The following is a 14,558-nucleotide window of genomic DNA, read 5'->3' on the forward strand; positions in this document are numbered from 1 at the left end:
ACTTTAATAATATCCCAACAAGACTGGAAAAATTTCCCAGAGAAACTGTCAGGACCAGGAGAGCTGCTCGAATCCATCCCAAAGACGGCAGTCTTGATTTCATCTTCATCAGGAATTCTAGTGAGCAGGTTATTATGATGATCATCCACAACCTCATCAATGACTACCTCAATAGAAGTAATATCCAAAACACCATGATTCATCTCCTCAAAAAGAGAAGAGAAATAGTCAATAATATGATCTCCAATAACCTCCTGATCGTAGACCAAATCTCCGTGGATATTTAAGTGAGATATAATATGTGGCTTTTTCTTGTATTTGAGCATGGTATGAAAAAACGTAGTATCACGGTCACCATCGTGAAGCCAAGAAACCCTGCTCTTTTGCTGAAGAAAATTATTCTTTCTGGTAAGGGTATTGTTGATCTTTGCTTGAGCAGCGACTTCCTCATCAAACAAATCAGGAGTGTACCCGTTGGAAGCAATCTGCGACTGAATCTGAACAAGAATGTTCTGAGAGTCTGCGATCATCGTGTCAACATTGCCGAAGATAGATTTATTCCAAGCTTTAAGCACACCACATAACCACTTAAGCTTAAACATCACCATATAAATCGGGCAGCGGCTAGAAGTCTCCTCATTCCAAGAATTTCGACTCACCTCTTGAAAAGTGTCGTGCAACATCCACATGTGCAAAAATTTAAAAAACCTCGGACCATGCTGGAGAGATTGGCAACATCTCAGAATAATAGGCGAGTGGTCAGAAGTAAGCCGAGGAAGGACCTGGGTATACACAGAACTCCAGTAACCCGCAAAGTCTGGAGAAAATAAAACACGATCCAACTTAGATTCCACATGAGAATGCATGAATCTCCTCCCTGACCAAGTAAACTGCAGCCCCACAATAGGGGAATCAATGAAGCCAGAAGCATCAATAAAATCACAAAATTCTCGGCACGAAGTAGCATTCGGCATACAGTCGCTACTTCTCTCGTGAGCTCTTTTCACGGCATTGAAATCCCCAACAAAAACAGAAGGCCCATCCACCATACTAAGAAGGTCCACCCAAAGCTGCCTTCTCAAAACATTTGAATTAGCGTCATGAACGATGGCAACACGGAAAGTGTAGCGAGTCCAGACGCAATTAACAATAACAACCTGCTCAGACGTGAGAATAACATTAGTAGTCACATCAGGATGAGTAAAAATCCAAATATTAGATCTCCTGTTAAGGCGAGAATTCTGATGACAAGGAATAAGATTTAAAGAACGCCAAAAACCATCCGGAATCTTGTGGAACTTCCTCTTGGGCTCTAGAATACCCACGATCATAAGAGAAAAGGAACGGCAATGTTCCTTGAGAATTAGTTTAGACTCGTCCGAGAGCCCTCGGGTATTCCAAACTAATAAATTCATGGAAACTAAAGGCAGTTTGTCGAAGTTTCCCCCGATTCCATTTCTGCAGCCCAACTCCGAGCTGTAATGTTATCCATTGATCGGGCACTAGGAGAGGTAGAATTCTCCACCGTGTAATTTCAAGGCTGCTGACCCGCAGCGATAGCTGTACTCAATCTCTTGTGGATGTACTCTTCTGAGGAAAAATTAGACTTCATATCCTGCGTGCGTTCTGGTAACCTGCTCCTGTCTTCTCAGTCTGCCTTTAATTCCATCATCTTGCACATATTTCCGAACAGAACTTTCAGATTTTGGAGGACGCCCCCTCTTTTTTACCTGCGGTTCCTTCACTTTCGAGTTCCCTGACGTTATCAAATCCACAACGCGAGCCACTTTAATCTGATTCTCAACAATATCAGCAGGGCTACTGGCAGCCTTCTTATTCTTATGATTAGTGACAGCCAATGTGGAAGAAGATTCTCTAACAACTGGAATACTTGCTGTAGAAGTTTTCTCATTCTCAACCATTCTCTGAACCTCAGCTTGCCTTTTTCCGTGCTCAAGCTCATCAAAAACCACCTCCATTTCTGATTCTTCATCCCTTTCCTCATCCACGTTCTCCCCCTCTGCTTTTTCATTTTCTCCTTCATCAGAAACGTTCTCTGACTCCAAAGCTTCTTCCTGATCAACGTCCGCAGAGTGGTCATTAACTAGCCTATCATCATGCTCTCCCGTATCATCATACCCTTTCGTATTTTTACTAATCAAAATCTTGTCTAGTAAATCGGGACCATATAAAATCCCTTGATCAATGTGCTCCTCATTCTCCGAAAGACAAGCAAAATTATTGGTACTTTGGTATTCCACCTCAGACTCTTTGGGTTTCCACTTTGGTTCTTTCACAAGGTCCATACCTCTCTTCCCAGGTTCATTTTCCTTATCAGTCTTATTGCCGATAGTTTTCTCTTTCGTAGCAGCTTCCTTATGGGCAGCCTCCCATTTTCAGCATTTGTCAAGTGAATGCCCAGTGATTCTGCATTTGGAACAATATTGGGGAAGTTGTTCATAACCAAACTCCACATAAAAAGACCCTTCATCACAATTAACAAGAAGCGTTTCAGGCAAAGGGAGTGAGAGATCAATTTCAATCAGCAAGCGAGCAAAATGTCCAAATTCCCCATGTGTCGAAGCCGAGTCAATTTGTAGAGGAAGTCTAATATGATGTCCAACTCCGGTAATAATTTCCGGGTACCAACATTCAACCGGTAAATAATAAATTCTGACCCAAACATGGCATAAAGAAGATATCTCCCGGTAAGGATCAAACATTTTAACCCATTCACGAATACGAATAGTGCCTGTCGAAAGTTCCCATATCAAATGTTTCTTGACCTTCGCCTTATCATCAACGCTTGAGAATTTCAAAGTAAAATATCCTTTTCCCATCGGAATAAGATTCCAGTTATTTTGAATATCCCACATGGTGTGAAGTTCATTTTTCAACTCCAAGTTAGGACGAGGCTTATCCCCTTTTCGCAGCAGCAGACGTCCGATAAGAGCGTGTTGAAACTCAGAAACCTATTTCTGATAGATAGATGAAGGAATATTTAGCGCAACTTCATCCCCTTTCTTTTCAGGTTTTAGGGCAAAGAAATTATGTGCCGGGATATGGGGTTTACGCCGCAGACGTGGACCCATGACGGCGACATAAGAAGGTTTCTGAACGAGAGCCTGAGTGTTCTCGGTACTCCCCTTCGTGATGTTAGTAGCAGACGGCGTTTGATCATGATTATCAGCAGGCGTATCCAAAACCCTAGTAAGAACCCTAGGTGAGTCAACAAGAGCCGGGACTTTCTGAGGGGGATCGAAATTGGCAGAGATCTTAGGCATGTTCCTTGTCGGAGATGCCATCCCAAAGCAGCCGGAAGGAAGGACGTCCAGCGCCGAAAAAACCGTAGACGACAGCTAGGGTTTTAAAATGAGAGTATTTTCACAGAGCGTCATGCTCATTCTAAAAAAAGATTAATCAAATATATAATACGGTTAAGGAATCCTGCGCTTTCCTTAATCCAGGGTCCTACATGGCATATCTAAGAATTCACCATTCAAAATCCATGCAATTCTAGAGCCTCTAGCTCAATTCTCTATCGCTGACGTGGAAATATAATTCCACATGTAATATTTTATTTTAAAACAATATATTTTATTTTCATTTTACATTTAATATTCATCCCTAATCCTACGCCACCTCCATTCTAACAATGAATACAAAATCTGCAAAAACCATGAAAAACACCTCCATACGAACAATGTACCAAATCTGCAAAAACCATGAAAACCAGTCACCCAACCACAATTCGCCGCAATTCCCACCGCCATCGCTGCCTTCAACAGCTGCAATCTGCTTTGTCGGACCACTCGGCCCCCCTTCCTCCCAACACTGTGATCTGTCCCACCGCGCGATCTGCCCCTCCTGCCGCCTCGATCTACTGCTCAAGCCCTAATTCGTCCCAAATCTGCAAAGGTGACGAGAGGAGGGGGCAGGCCGACGATACCCTACGGCCGCGATGGCCGCGATGGAAGGGTTTGTTGCTGTCGGAGGCTGCGGTGACGAGATGAGAGGGCAGGCCGACGATTCCCTACGGTCGCGACGCCGCCGATCTTCGCCCCTTCTCCGACACTCTCAACACTAATATGGAATTGATCTGCCCCCTCCATCTTCCCCCACGCGATCTGCCCCTCCCTTCCCCCACCGCGATTCGCCGGCAGCCTCCGCGATCTTCTGTAATTCTTTGGTAAGTATTAAATTAGTTTCCTAATTTAATAACGCGTTGACTATTGTACATATAGAATGATTATTATTTTAGAAAGATCAAATTTTGGAAAGAATTTTTACAATGGAAACTTATAACCTAGATTTTTAGCTATAAATTCCTTAGTAAAAATGATTTAGGTCCCATCGTGTTTTTACGGCCAACCCAAGGTATCTATATTCTTCTTTTCCTCCGTTTTTTTTTTGTTCATTGGTATATTGATCTTTCGCAAATTATAGTTCGTGGATTTACAAGAATATAGTGTCAGCTTTTTGTTTGCCAGCTTCTTGAGGTGTCTGGTTCTGATCTAATGGGAAGAGTAACCCTTAATTCAATCAGTGCTCCATCCAGTAAAAGTTATGCGAAGACATTACTTTCTGGATTTGTTGTGATTTTATCTCCAACCTGTGAATTCTATGTCATGAGCCTCCATATTAATTAATGTTAAGTGTTTGGGAGGAGAATGTCCCAACAAAGGACCCTAAATATACTCTCAGTTTAGGGATAATCAACTTTTTGTATTCTTTTGAATTGATATGTCATTTTGGCTTGTGAATAGGAAGACCTATTTATATCTTATTACGTCACTAATTCAAATTTGATTACCATGTGAATCTAATATTGTAGATCATACTCCCTAAGTCCAATTTATGAGGCTATCGCTAGGCCATTTGAGTCGGTCCCCATTGGCATAGGGAAAGGTGAATCAGCGGATGTTTTTTTTAGAAGCTTTTGTTTGATTTTTTTTTGTCAGTAACACATAGAAATATTGTAATAGATCTTATATTATCTATCATGCTATGGTTATTCTGTTTCAGTGATTTTTAATGAATATTATCTTCAATGTGTACGCATTTGTGAGTGGTCTAATCAAACATTTTTAAGTAGCACCTACACCAGAAACCAGAAGGTCTCTTCTGTTTCTGACTTGAAAAGAAACATTTTCAAGAGGATCTAGAAAATACATATGTATATGCTTTGTTAATGCTGTGACTCACTTTAATTGCTTAACAATTTTAGATGACTGTGAGATCACATGGTGATTCAATTTCAGAAGCCAAAACAGCAGATGAAAAAGTTCAGTCCCCATCCTTAAAGTAAGCAATTTCAGCCTGTTGTTGTTGTTGTGTCAATGTGTGTAAAGATTGAATATGTGGTATCCTAAATTCTGTTTTAGTTGAGACAGCTAAAAGTTGATACGAGAATTTAAATTTTCGAAATATGAAAATTTGGAAAGATTTACCTATTGATTAATAATCAGCAAATTCTTAGGGTTTAGATTTAACAATGGAAACTTTATAACCTACATTTTAGCTTAAATTCATTAGTTTGAATGATAAATTTTATTGCCACTGTGCTCCAAAACTCGGCGAGGGCCGTCGTTCAACCTTGCCTCCCCTTCCTGAAGACTCGCCACTGTATTTCTGCCACGAAACTTCATTTTGTAATGTCATTAATGGTTTTGCTGATTTGCAATGATTGAGTATATGATACTATGATACTGATAGAAGTGAGGTATAAAGCATGAGGGCAACCAAGATTGGGGTTGCCGCCATTACGTTTAACTATTAATCTCAAGAGTATATTAGATATCTCGCTATGTGTTTTTCTAAATGGAGCAGTTACATTATTTAGTTTAAAAGATTTAATGATGATGAAATCATGTTTTATATTGAAATGCATTGATGTTCTGCAACCTTAGTTTCTTCTACTGTCTGCAAGATACTATTGAGTCTGTTATGTCTTAAATTTTCATTTGGTGTACAATTGAAACCAATGTTCTTTCTCTTACACTTGAATCAATTTGATTAATGATCTTATGCAAATAAATTTATAGTAGGTATTGGGGGCTAGCATCTATCAAGTTCTTCAAGAATGACAGCGGGCACTAAGAAAAATTCCCTGCTTTTAAGGTAAAATCTTCTTCCCCCTGTCTGAGCCGCAAGTATTTGATTTGGAAACCACGTCGTGTAGGTTATGTTATCTTGCTCGAGGAAGAAACGGAGAGTGCTCGGTTGTTCCGCTTGGCTGTTGCAATACGAAGAGTTGGTTGGGATAAGCTAAAGGTGCTGTCAGTTAAATTCTTCTGTTATTTTTAGCTTTTTTCTGGTTTGTCTTTCTTTTGGGGATATGAGAATCATTAATAGCTGATGAAATTGGACCTTTGTGTTTTAAGTTTGAAGTTGTTTGAATTAAAGATGATGTTATATCACAATTGTAAAACTCCATGTTGCATCTGTTGAGCAAATTAATCTGGTTTTGAAAGGTTTCCTAAGAAACGGAAGTTGATTCATGATCAGATTAATTTGGTTATTAGCTAACTCTGCTAAATTTATATTGCAGGCGATGAGCTTCTCTCTAACTCATTCCCATATAAGGAAATCGAGAATGGGATGCTGCGAGAAGTAGAAGGAAAGGTATAAACTAATGATCATATACACTCATACTATATATGAATTTTGTGTGATTAGTGAGAAATCTAAGACAAGTTTTGTTTGGTATGTGTAGTGGGTCGTTCAAGAGCAACCTCCTTTCGACAAAAAACAGTTCATAGCATACGTAAAGAAATATATCAACAACTTGATCCCCAAGCTTCCTGAAGCTGAGAAACAAGAGCAGTTCAAGAAGGGTATTGAAGGAGCTACAACCTTGGAAGTGAAAAGGTTGCAGCAGGAGATACAGAGGAACAACCGAACTTATTTGAGGCAACGAGTGCCGTTTTTTCACAACCAACCACCGGATCATATTTGTATATAAAATTGAGATCTCGTAGGATCATTAGTGTAGTAGGTTTCTCCTTCGAATTGGATTTGCATGTTCAGATTACTATGTGCCATTAATAAATATTTGTTATTCAGTAAGGTTGGAAACTATATATATATATATATATATATATATATATATATATATATATATATATATAAATTGATAAATTGAGGTATTAGTTACAAAATTAGGGATGTGATGAAAAATAAAACTATTTGTTAGGAATTTTTACCTTACAATTATTTGAGTTTTTGTGATAAAAAATGACTATTTGTGACGATTTTTTTCATCATATAAGCATGATACTCTAATGTGAGGAAATCAAGTTTTCCTCACATAATGTGGCCATTTGACACCATTGTTTCTTATTTATAGTATATCCAACTATCCATATTAATTCTTTGAAATTGTACATTGATTTGTTACATTTATGTTATTTTTATCCTATTTTTTTCTTATTTAATTTTTAATGTTGAATTTGAGTCCATTCCAAAGTTAAAAGTAAAATTACTAATTATTAACAATGAAAGTTAGTTTATTTGTTTAGAAAATGAAATATATTTTTTTAAAAGAATGCATAAAAGTATGTTTTTGTATACTTTCAATCTACTTGATGTTGAATTAATTGAATTGCAAACAATTATCTATTATATTAAGTGATTGTTAAAAAAAATGCATGAAAATGAAGTGTACGAAATTCTCAAAAAAATTTGCACCTCCGTGTCTACATGTGTCGTAGATCAATAAATTCAGCCCCCCTAACCTCAAATCCTGGATCTGCCCCTGCGTAAGATCGATCTTATTCGCAGCTTAAGTTCAGCCTCTTTTTATGCTATTTTCTGTGTATTATCATTCTCCTCAGTTGCATCAAGAGACTCACTGCATTCATCCCTAACAGGAGAATCACACAGAATTCATCCCCATTCTCCACATGGGTTGTAATATGAGGCTCAATGGATCCATCCCCGTTCGGCTCATTGATTTGAACATTCTCCACATTCGGCTCATTGGGTGCAAGCCTCCTCTTTGGACCACATTTATCCCCATTCTCCACATCTATATAATATATAATAACGATTACGGATTGCTTTAAATAGAAACTTCAGCTTTTCATTTTTCCAACTTTCTGTTTTTAGAATAATTTTAGTAAATAATACATTATAGTATTGAGTACTTAATGATTAACTATATTATTAATTAATTATCTTTGATTACATTTCAAAGTATACTATTAATACTGCCATAAATTAATTCAATTAGTCAGCATGATTTTTTCAAATAACGGTTTTCTAAAAATAGTAACTTTGATTTTTCCATTTTTAACTATATCTTTGTTGTAATTAAATATGTATATGTTATATATAGTACTAATATATATAAGCCATAAATATTATAATTGAAACTAATAGAAGCTTAAAATTTAACAGCCATCAGTCATAAAAGTCAACGATTTGAGCGGACGCATGATCTAGCCACCCACCGATCACATGTACTCTTGACTGATAGCTGTCAAATCGTTGACTTTTATGACTGATGGCTGTCAAATCGGTCAAATGTGTAAGACTTTCACAGAAAATCAAACAAACCCATCAAATCAAAGGGTATTTAATGAATAAAGCATAGAATGCTTATGTTTATAAAAGAGAGCATTTTTATTTTTTACTATAGAACTTAAGGAGTAGGGCATTTTAAATTTTCAATCATATAATATTGTGAACTTGCAAACATATTAATTTTGAATTTACAACATAAATTATATATACATACATATATATATATATATAGATATAGATATTAGAGAAAAATCTAAAACCTCTAATGCCTATACTATGTTTGACAATATGCGTAACAAAATTAACGTGAAAAAACACAAGGGAAAAGGTGCAGATCCTTGTAGTGGTAGCCCCTATAGCGTATAGCTCCCCTTACTCAATGTGTGTGCAAATAGGCCCCCGAAGTCTTAAAAATCGATCAATTAGCCCATTTTGACTAATCGACGTTTTTCTTCCGTTAGTCAACTTTTTATATATTTTTTAATTAAAATGTGGGACCCACCTTTAATAAACAAACACATATAATTCCTTTAATAAAAGAAAAGTTATGAATTTGATACCACGCCGCTGCAGCAGCGGCCGCCGGCGATACCACGCCGCCGTCGCACGCCTCCCTCAGACCTCCTCCCGGCTCCCTCTATATACTTCGGCGGTGACACGATCACAAGTCGCGCCCCCACATCTAATCCCGATACCCCAGACACCACCTCTCCTTCCTGATATTCCGGTGACTCAGCCGCAAGGCTACCATCGCCGCACCCGATTTTCGACGACTGCGCCGCCACCATGGTCCTGAAACCCCTCGCCGAGAATCTGACGACACCACGACGGATCTCCCTCTCTCTTGAGCTTCGATTAAGTGGCAGCGAAAAGCCACCACTCTGCCTCACATCTCTCACCACTCCTCCGTCCACCGACTAATTGTGGAGCCAATGCAGTCAATGACTAGCGAAACGAGCGGTTGGATGGTCTCCAAAGTTGAGCCTTGCATTATTGGATAATTGTAATAATTTCCTCCTATCTCTCCCATCAGAACCAATGACTTTTGGAAATACTTCTTCCCATCTGATGTGAATGATAATGATTTTTCATTGCTTTGGAGAAATTTTACTTGCATTTGAAACTTCATATTGTAGATCCTGATTAGGAATGAATTTTGTTCATACCTGGAATTGTGGCCAGAAATCGTGAAATTAACCCCCTGCGCGATGGAGATCAGAACAGTAGCCTCCCCAAAACTCCACTACTGCTGAACCTAATGCAAAAGGTGGGCCCCATTATTTTAATTAAAAAATAAAAAAAATGTTGACTAACGGAGGAAAACGCCGCTTGGTCAAAAGGGTGTAATTGAGCTATTTTTAATACTTCGGGGCCTATTTGCACACACATTGAGTAAGATGAGCTATACACTATAGAGGCTACCAGTACAAGGGTGCATCTGCACCTTTTCCCAAAACATAAGAAAATGATAATCTACTCCAATAAGCGATGTTTTTGTATATGTAGATCCAATAAAATAAAAAGAAAACTATTCATATATGTATATTCAATTATAACTTTCAATATTCATATCTATATGTATATTTCTATATTTCTATGGTGATTTTGAATTTTAATATCGTTAAATTTGAAACGATCATTTTTTGAGAATAATCGCGTGTAGACAGGACCACTACACACACAAAGATGAAAAAACTAACCGCACACATGCAGAATTGAACTCAAGACCTCTCACAAAGGAGAGTTTTTGGATGCCTCAACTTTGCCATTTGAGGTAGACCTCATTGCCGATATTTAGTTTTAATTAGTTGTTTGTTTTTTGATTGATTAATTATAATTAGTTGTTAGTTGATATATAGTTGAGTTTTATTACTTTTGTATATTGAGATTTTTTTTTCAAATTAATTGATAAAGTATTTAATTATTTTGATTAAATTAATTAATAAAGTTTGACTTAGTTGGTCACGTTTTTATTAATATAAGGTATTGAAGAATTACATCTATATTTTGTACTTGATTAAATTTAATGATTCTGTGTGAACTGATTTGTTTGATTAGTATTTTTTTTAGGGCAATTAGTGTGTTTAAAACTATGCAATAGAGAAAAACACATTTGATCATTTTGAATAAACCTATATAATTGGAGATTGGGTTCTTGCCAGTATAATGTGACTCATTATATATATATAGGGTGTGGTTCTAGAGAGAACTACATTATTTGTGAGAACGGGAGAACCATCAAATCTAATGCATTCGCTGTAAAAATTAATGCATTCGCTGTTAAAATTAATGCACTAAAAAAATAAAATAAAAAATGCTCTCTTCAGGATTCGAACCCAGGATCTGCATTCATCCAACAAGATGATGCATCCACCGTAGATCTTGATGATCGAATGGCTGAAAATGGTTCTCCGGTCTTCTTTTATTTATGGTTCTTTCTTGAACTTCTCCCTATATATATATATATATATATATATATATAAGGTCAAGTTAAACAAAGAATGACTCTATGTATAGAGAATAAAGAAGAGATCTCATCCATTAAAACCGCTGCATCATGTGGCTTATATTGAATGAATTTTCCTATTTTATTTAAGAATTGTAATATTCAAAAATTACTGAAAGGGTATATGGGTAACTTTCGTATGAGTGAAAGCGGAAAATCCTATTTTCACTCTTCATTCTCTCACTCTTTTTCGTTCCTCAACCCTCAACCGTCTCTCATTCTCTCTCCAATCTCTCCATCTCTCCCCCTTTCCCTTGTGCAGCCACCTTGTCGCCTTTCTCATCCCTCTTCGCCATCAGTAGCAGCGGCGAACGGCAACGCCCGTCACATCCTCGCCAACACAGTGCAATATTGCTTCGGTCGCTGGCATCTTCTCGTCGACGCAAACGGTCGTTGCCGCTGCTGGTCCAAGGGCGCATCCTGACGCCGCAGTGCCTCCGCGCTTGTAGCCCATCTCGCCAATCAAGGTGAGGATCTCTGTTATCACGATTTTCCTGTTCGGCGGCGAAGTTCAACAAAGGTAGGATTTTCGATTTATTTCACAATTTTAAGAAATCTTTTGAACAGATCTAGTGCGTCATTTTAATTTTCTCATTATTCCGATAATTTTCCATCATCTTCTCCAAACAATTTTGATTCTGACCAAATCAACCTCGACCACTTTAAATTGATTTTACTTTTAAAACTTTGTTAAATGAGAACAACACAACATATGTTTGTTGAAAGTTCAAAACCAAAATTTTCAGATTTCCAGATTTTTCAGGGAAAAAGTTGCTGCTTCGTTCAATTCGTTCAAGTTTGCTGAAAAAAGAAAGCTTCCACAATATCTGTGTTCGTAGAATCAAATGCTGCTTCGCACAATGGAGTCTACGGCGGCTGAACCACCAAAGCATCGTGGCTGTTAGATTGATTTTTCAGCTAGACTCATGTTCATCGAAGAATTGTGTTCCGTTCGTTTAGAAATTATGTTTGTTCATTTAAAAAATTTTGTTATGTTCATCTAGAAATTGTATCGTGTTCATTGAAAAGTCATGATTGTTCGTTTTATAATATATTACGGCGGCTGAACCACCAAAGCATCGTGGCTGTTAGATTGATTTTCCAGCTAGACTCATGTTCATCGAAGAATTGTGTTCTGTTCGTTTAGAAATTATGTTTGTTCATTTAAAATTTTTTGTTATGTTCATCTAGAAATTGTATTGTGTTCATTGAAAAGTCGTGATTGTTCGTTTTATATTATATTCATGATAAATATTACTTTATTCAGTGTAACATTTTTTTCGCATTTTATGATTAAAACTTGTGTTCAGTTCATTGAAATATTTTGTTTTGTTTATTGAAAAATTGTGATTGTTCGTTACGCATTATATTTCTGAATAATATTATTTATATATGATTAAGAATTTTAAAAATATTAAACATAAATGTTTCGAACAGGCTTTAAAAAAATTACAAACATATAAACTAAAATATTCGAATCTTTTGATGATATAAAATATTTAACATATAACTTTTCGAACAAGCCTAATAATATTACGAACATTTAAATAGAACATTCGAATATTTCTTGCTGTCAGAACATATTTAATATAAAATATTTCGAATAAGCATAAAAAAATTGCGAACATCAAAAATTAAATATATTGTACAGATTATGAAAAGATTAACGTGAACATATATTCTGTACACAACAGACAAAGTTTAAAATAAAAGAAATATAAAGATTTGGATGTATAATATCTTACCAAAAATAAGTAGATAATTACAGATCTTCAAATCTTAATTAACGGATTGCATAAAATTGAACAATTACATATATAGCCTTTTCGGCTATAATTAAGGAAAATAAACAGAAAAAAAATCGGCCCTTGGATTTGTAATTTTGGATGCTCCAGATTAATTCTTCTTTCTCTACATGTTTATCATTCTCTGTTTAACATTTCTCTCTCTCTCTCTCTCTCTCTCTCTCTCTCTCTATATATATATATATATATATATATATATATATAGAAACAATCCACCCAAATGGCCATAATGAAGAATGAAAATCAAATTTTGTCCATCATTTGAAAAAACACAAATTTTGGCCATTTTTATTGATTTGGACGCTTTTGCCCTTAATGAGGCGGACTGGGTAGGGTCAGACACGCGGGTCGCGTGCCGGGTCGGGTTAGGCACTTATGGCACTATTAGTGCCATAAGTGCCATAAGTGCACACTTCCCCCTAGGGTTTAGATATTCCATTTAGGGTTTAGATTATTCATTTGGGGTTTAGATGTTCCATTTAGGGTTTAGATTATCCATTTAGGGTTTAGATGTTCCATTTAGGGTTTAAATGATGTTGTTGTTTCTGTATTTGTGCTGATGACCATTTTACTTAGTTTTATTTTGAATTTTGTTGGCACTTATGGCACTAATAGTGCCATAAGTGCCAAAATGACTATTTTACTTGGTTTTATTTTGGATTTTCGATGGCACTTATGGCACTATTAGTGCCATAAGTGCCTAACCCGACCCGGCACGCGACCCGCGTGTCTGATCCTACCCAGTCCGCCTCATTAAGGGCAAAAGCGTCCAAATCAATAAAAATGGCCAAAATTTGTGTTTTTTCAATGTGTGGCCATAAATTGTGTTTTATGCTTCATTTTGGCTACTTCAAAATTTTACTCTATAGATATATATATATATATATATATATATATATATATATATATATATAAATGTATGAATTGCGAAAAATAATTTTTTTGCTACCTATGGGATTCGAACTCAGGACCATGAATTCATCCAACAAGGTGATGAATCAACCATAGATCTTGATGATCTAAGAACTGAAAATGGTTCTTATTTTATATTTTAAAAAAAGTGTTTTTATTTTAACTCACCCATATATATATATATATATATATATAGGGACTGGTATAAATTATAATAATGTGAGAATTTATTGTTAACGAGTGATGGTAAAGTATGACATTTGAAAATCAAATAATAAGAAAGATTTAGATTAATCAGATCAATTCAGTTGATTTTTAAGTTAGTTCAATCGGCCTAAACCCTTAACCCTCAATCTTATTGGACTGTCAAACTATTTGGTTATGTCATTCAAATTTGAATTTTTCCTAACCACTTCTTTGTTCAATCTATCTAGAACAATTCATAGATTTCTAATTAAATTGATATGAAGTTAGAATGTGTATTAACAAATTTTATGTATACAAGAAAACATTCTAATTTTTTTTATGAAGCTAATATATTTTTTTTTGACTTCTTTGTATAACTTTAATGCGTATATAATTTATTTTATTTAATCAAGCTCTCATCATGAAAATAAAATGATCCCCACGCCTGTGGCGGATCCACATGAAGGCTAGGGTGGGCTGAAGCCCACTCCCAAACTTTTAGTTTTTTTTTTATAAAAAAAAATAAATTTAATTATTATTTACACTAACATATATAATTAATTTGTTTAAATAGTTTCTATATTTAAATCAATTAATCAACTTAATTTAGTATCAATTAATAG

General features: G+C 36.0%; 1 protein-coding gene and 2 long non-coding RNA genes across 3 annotated transcripts; all 3 read left to right on the plus strand.

The window, feature by feature from the left end:
- The first annotated feature begins 329 nt into the window (after positions 1–329).
- On the plus strand, positions 330–7,068 carry LOC130998705 (translationally-controlled tumor protein homolog). The gene is made up of 3 exons (XM_057924117.1): positions 330–408; positions 6,551–6,624; positions 6,716–7,068. Exons 1-3 carry the CDS (start codon positions 330–332, stop codon positions 6,962–6,964), a joined length of 402 nt encoding a protein of 133 aa, XP_057780100.1. The 3' UTR covers positions 6,965–7,068.
- Positions 3,497–6,379, plus strand: LOC130999246 (uncharacterized). The gene is made up of 3 exons (XR_009093453.1): positions 3,497–4,908; positions 5,228–5,304; positions 6,048–6,379. It is a non-coding gene; the product is annotated as an uncharacterized LOC130999246 (long non-coding RNA).
- Positions 7,069–11,204: 4,136 nt separating the features above from the next.
- Positions 11,205–12,294, plus strand: LOC130999247 (uncharacterized). Its single transcript, XR_009093454.1, has 2 exons — positions 11,205–11,552; positions 11,796–12,294. It is a non-coding gene; the product is annotated as an uncharacterized LOC130999247 (long non-coding RNA).
- Positions 12,295–14,558: the final 2,264 nt, after the last annotated feature.

This window comes from Salvia miltiorrhiza, chromosome 8 (assembly GCF_028751815.1).
Source record: "Salvia miltiorrhiza cultivar Shanhuang (shh) chromosome 8, IMPLAD_Smil_shh, whole genome shotgun sequence".
NCBI classification, from domain to species: domain Eukaryota; kingdom Viridiplantae; phylum Streptophyta; class Magnoliopsida; order Lamiales; family Lamiaceae; genus Salvia; species Salvia miltiorrhiza.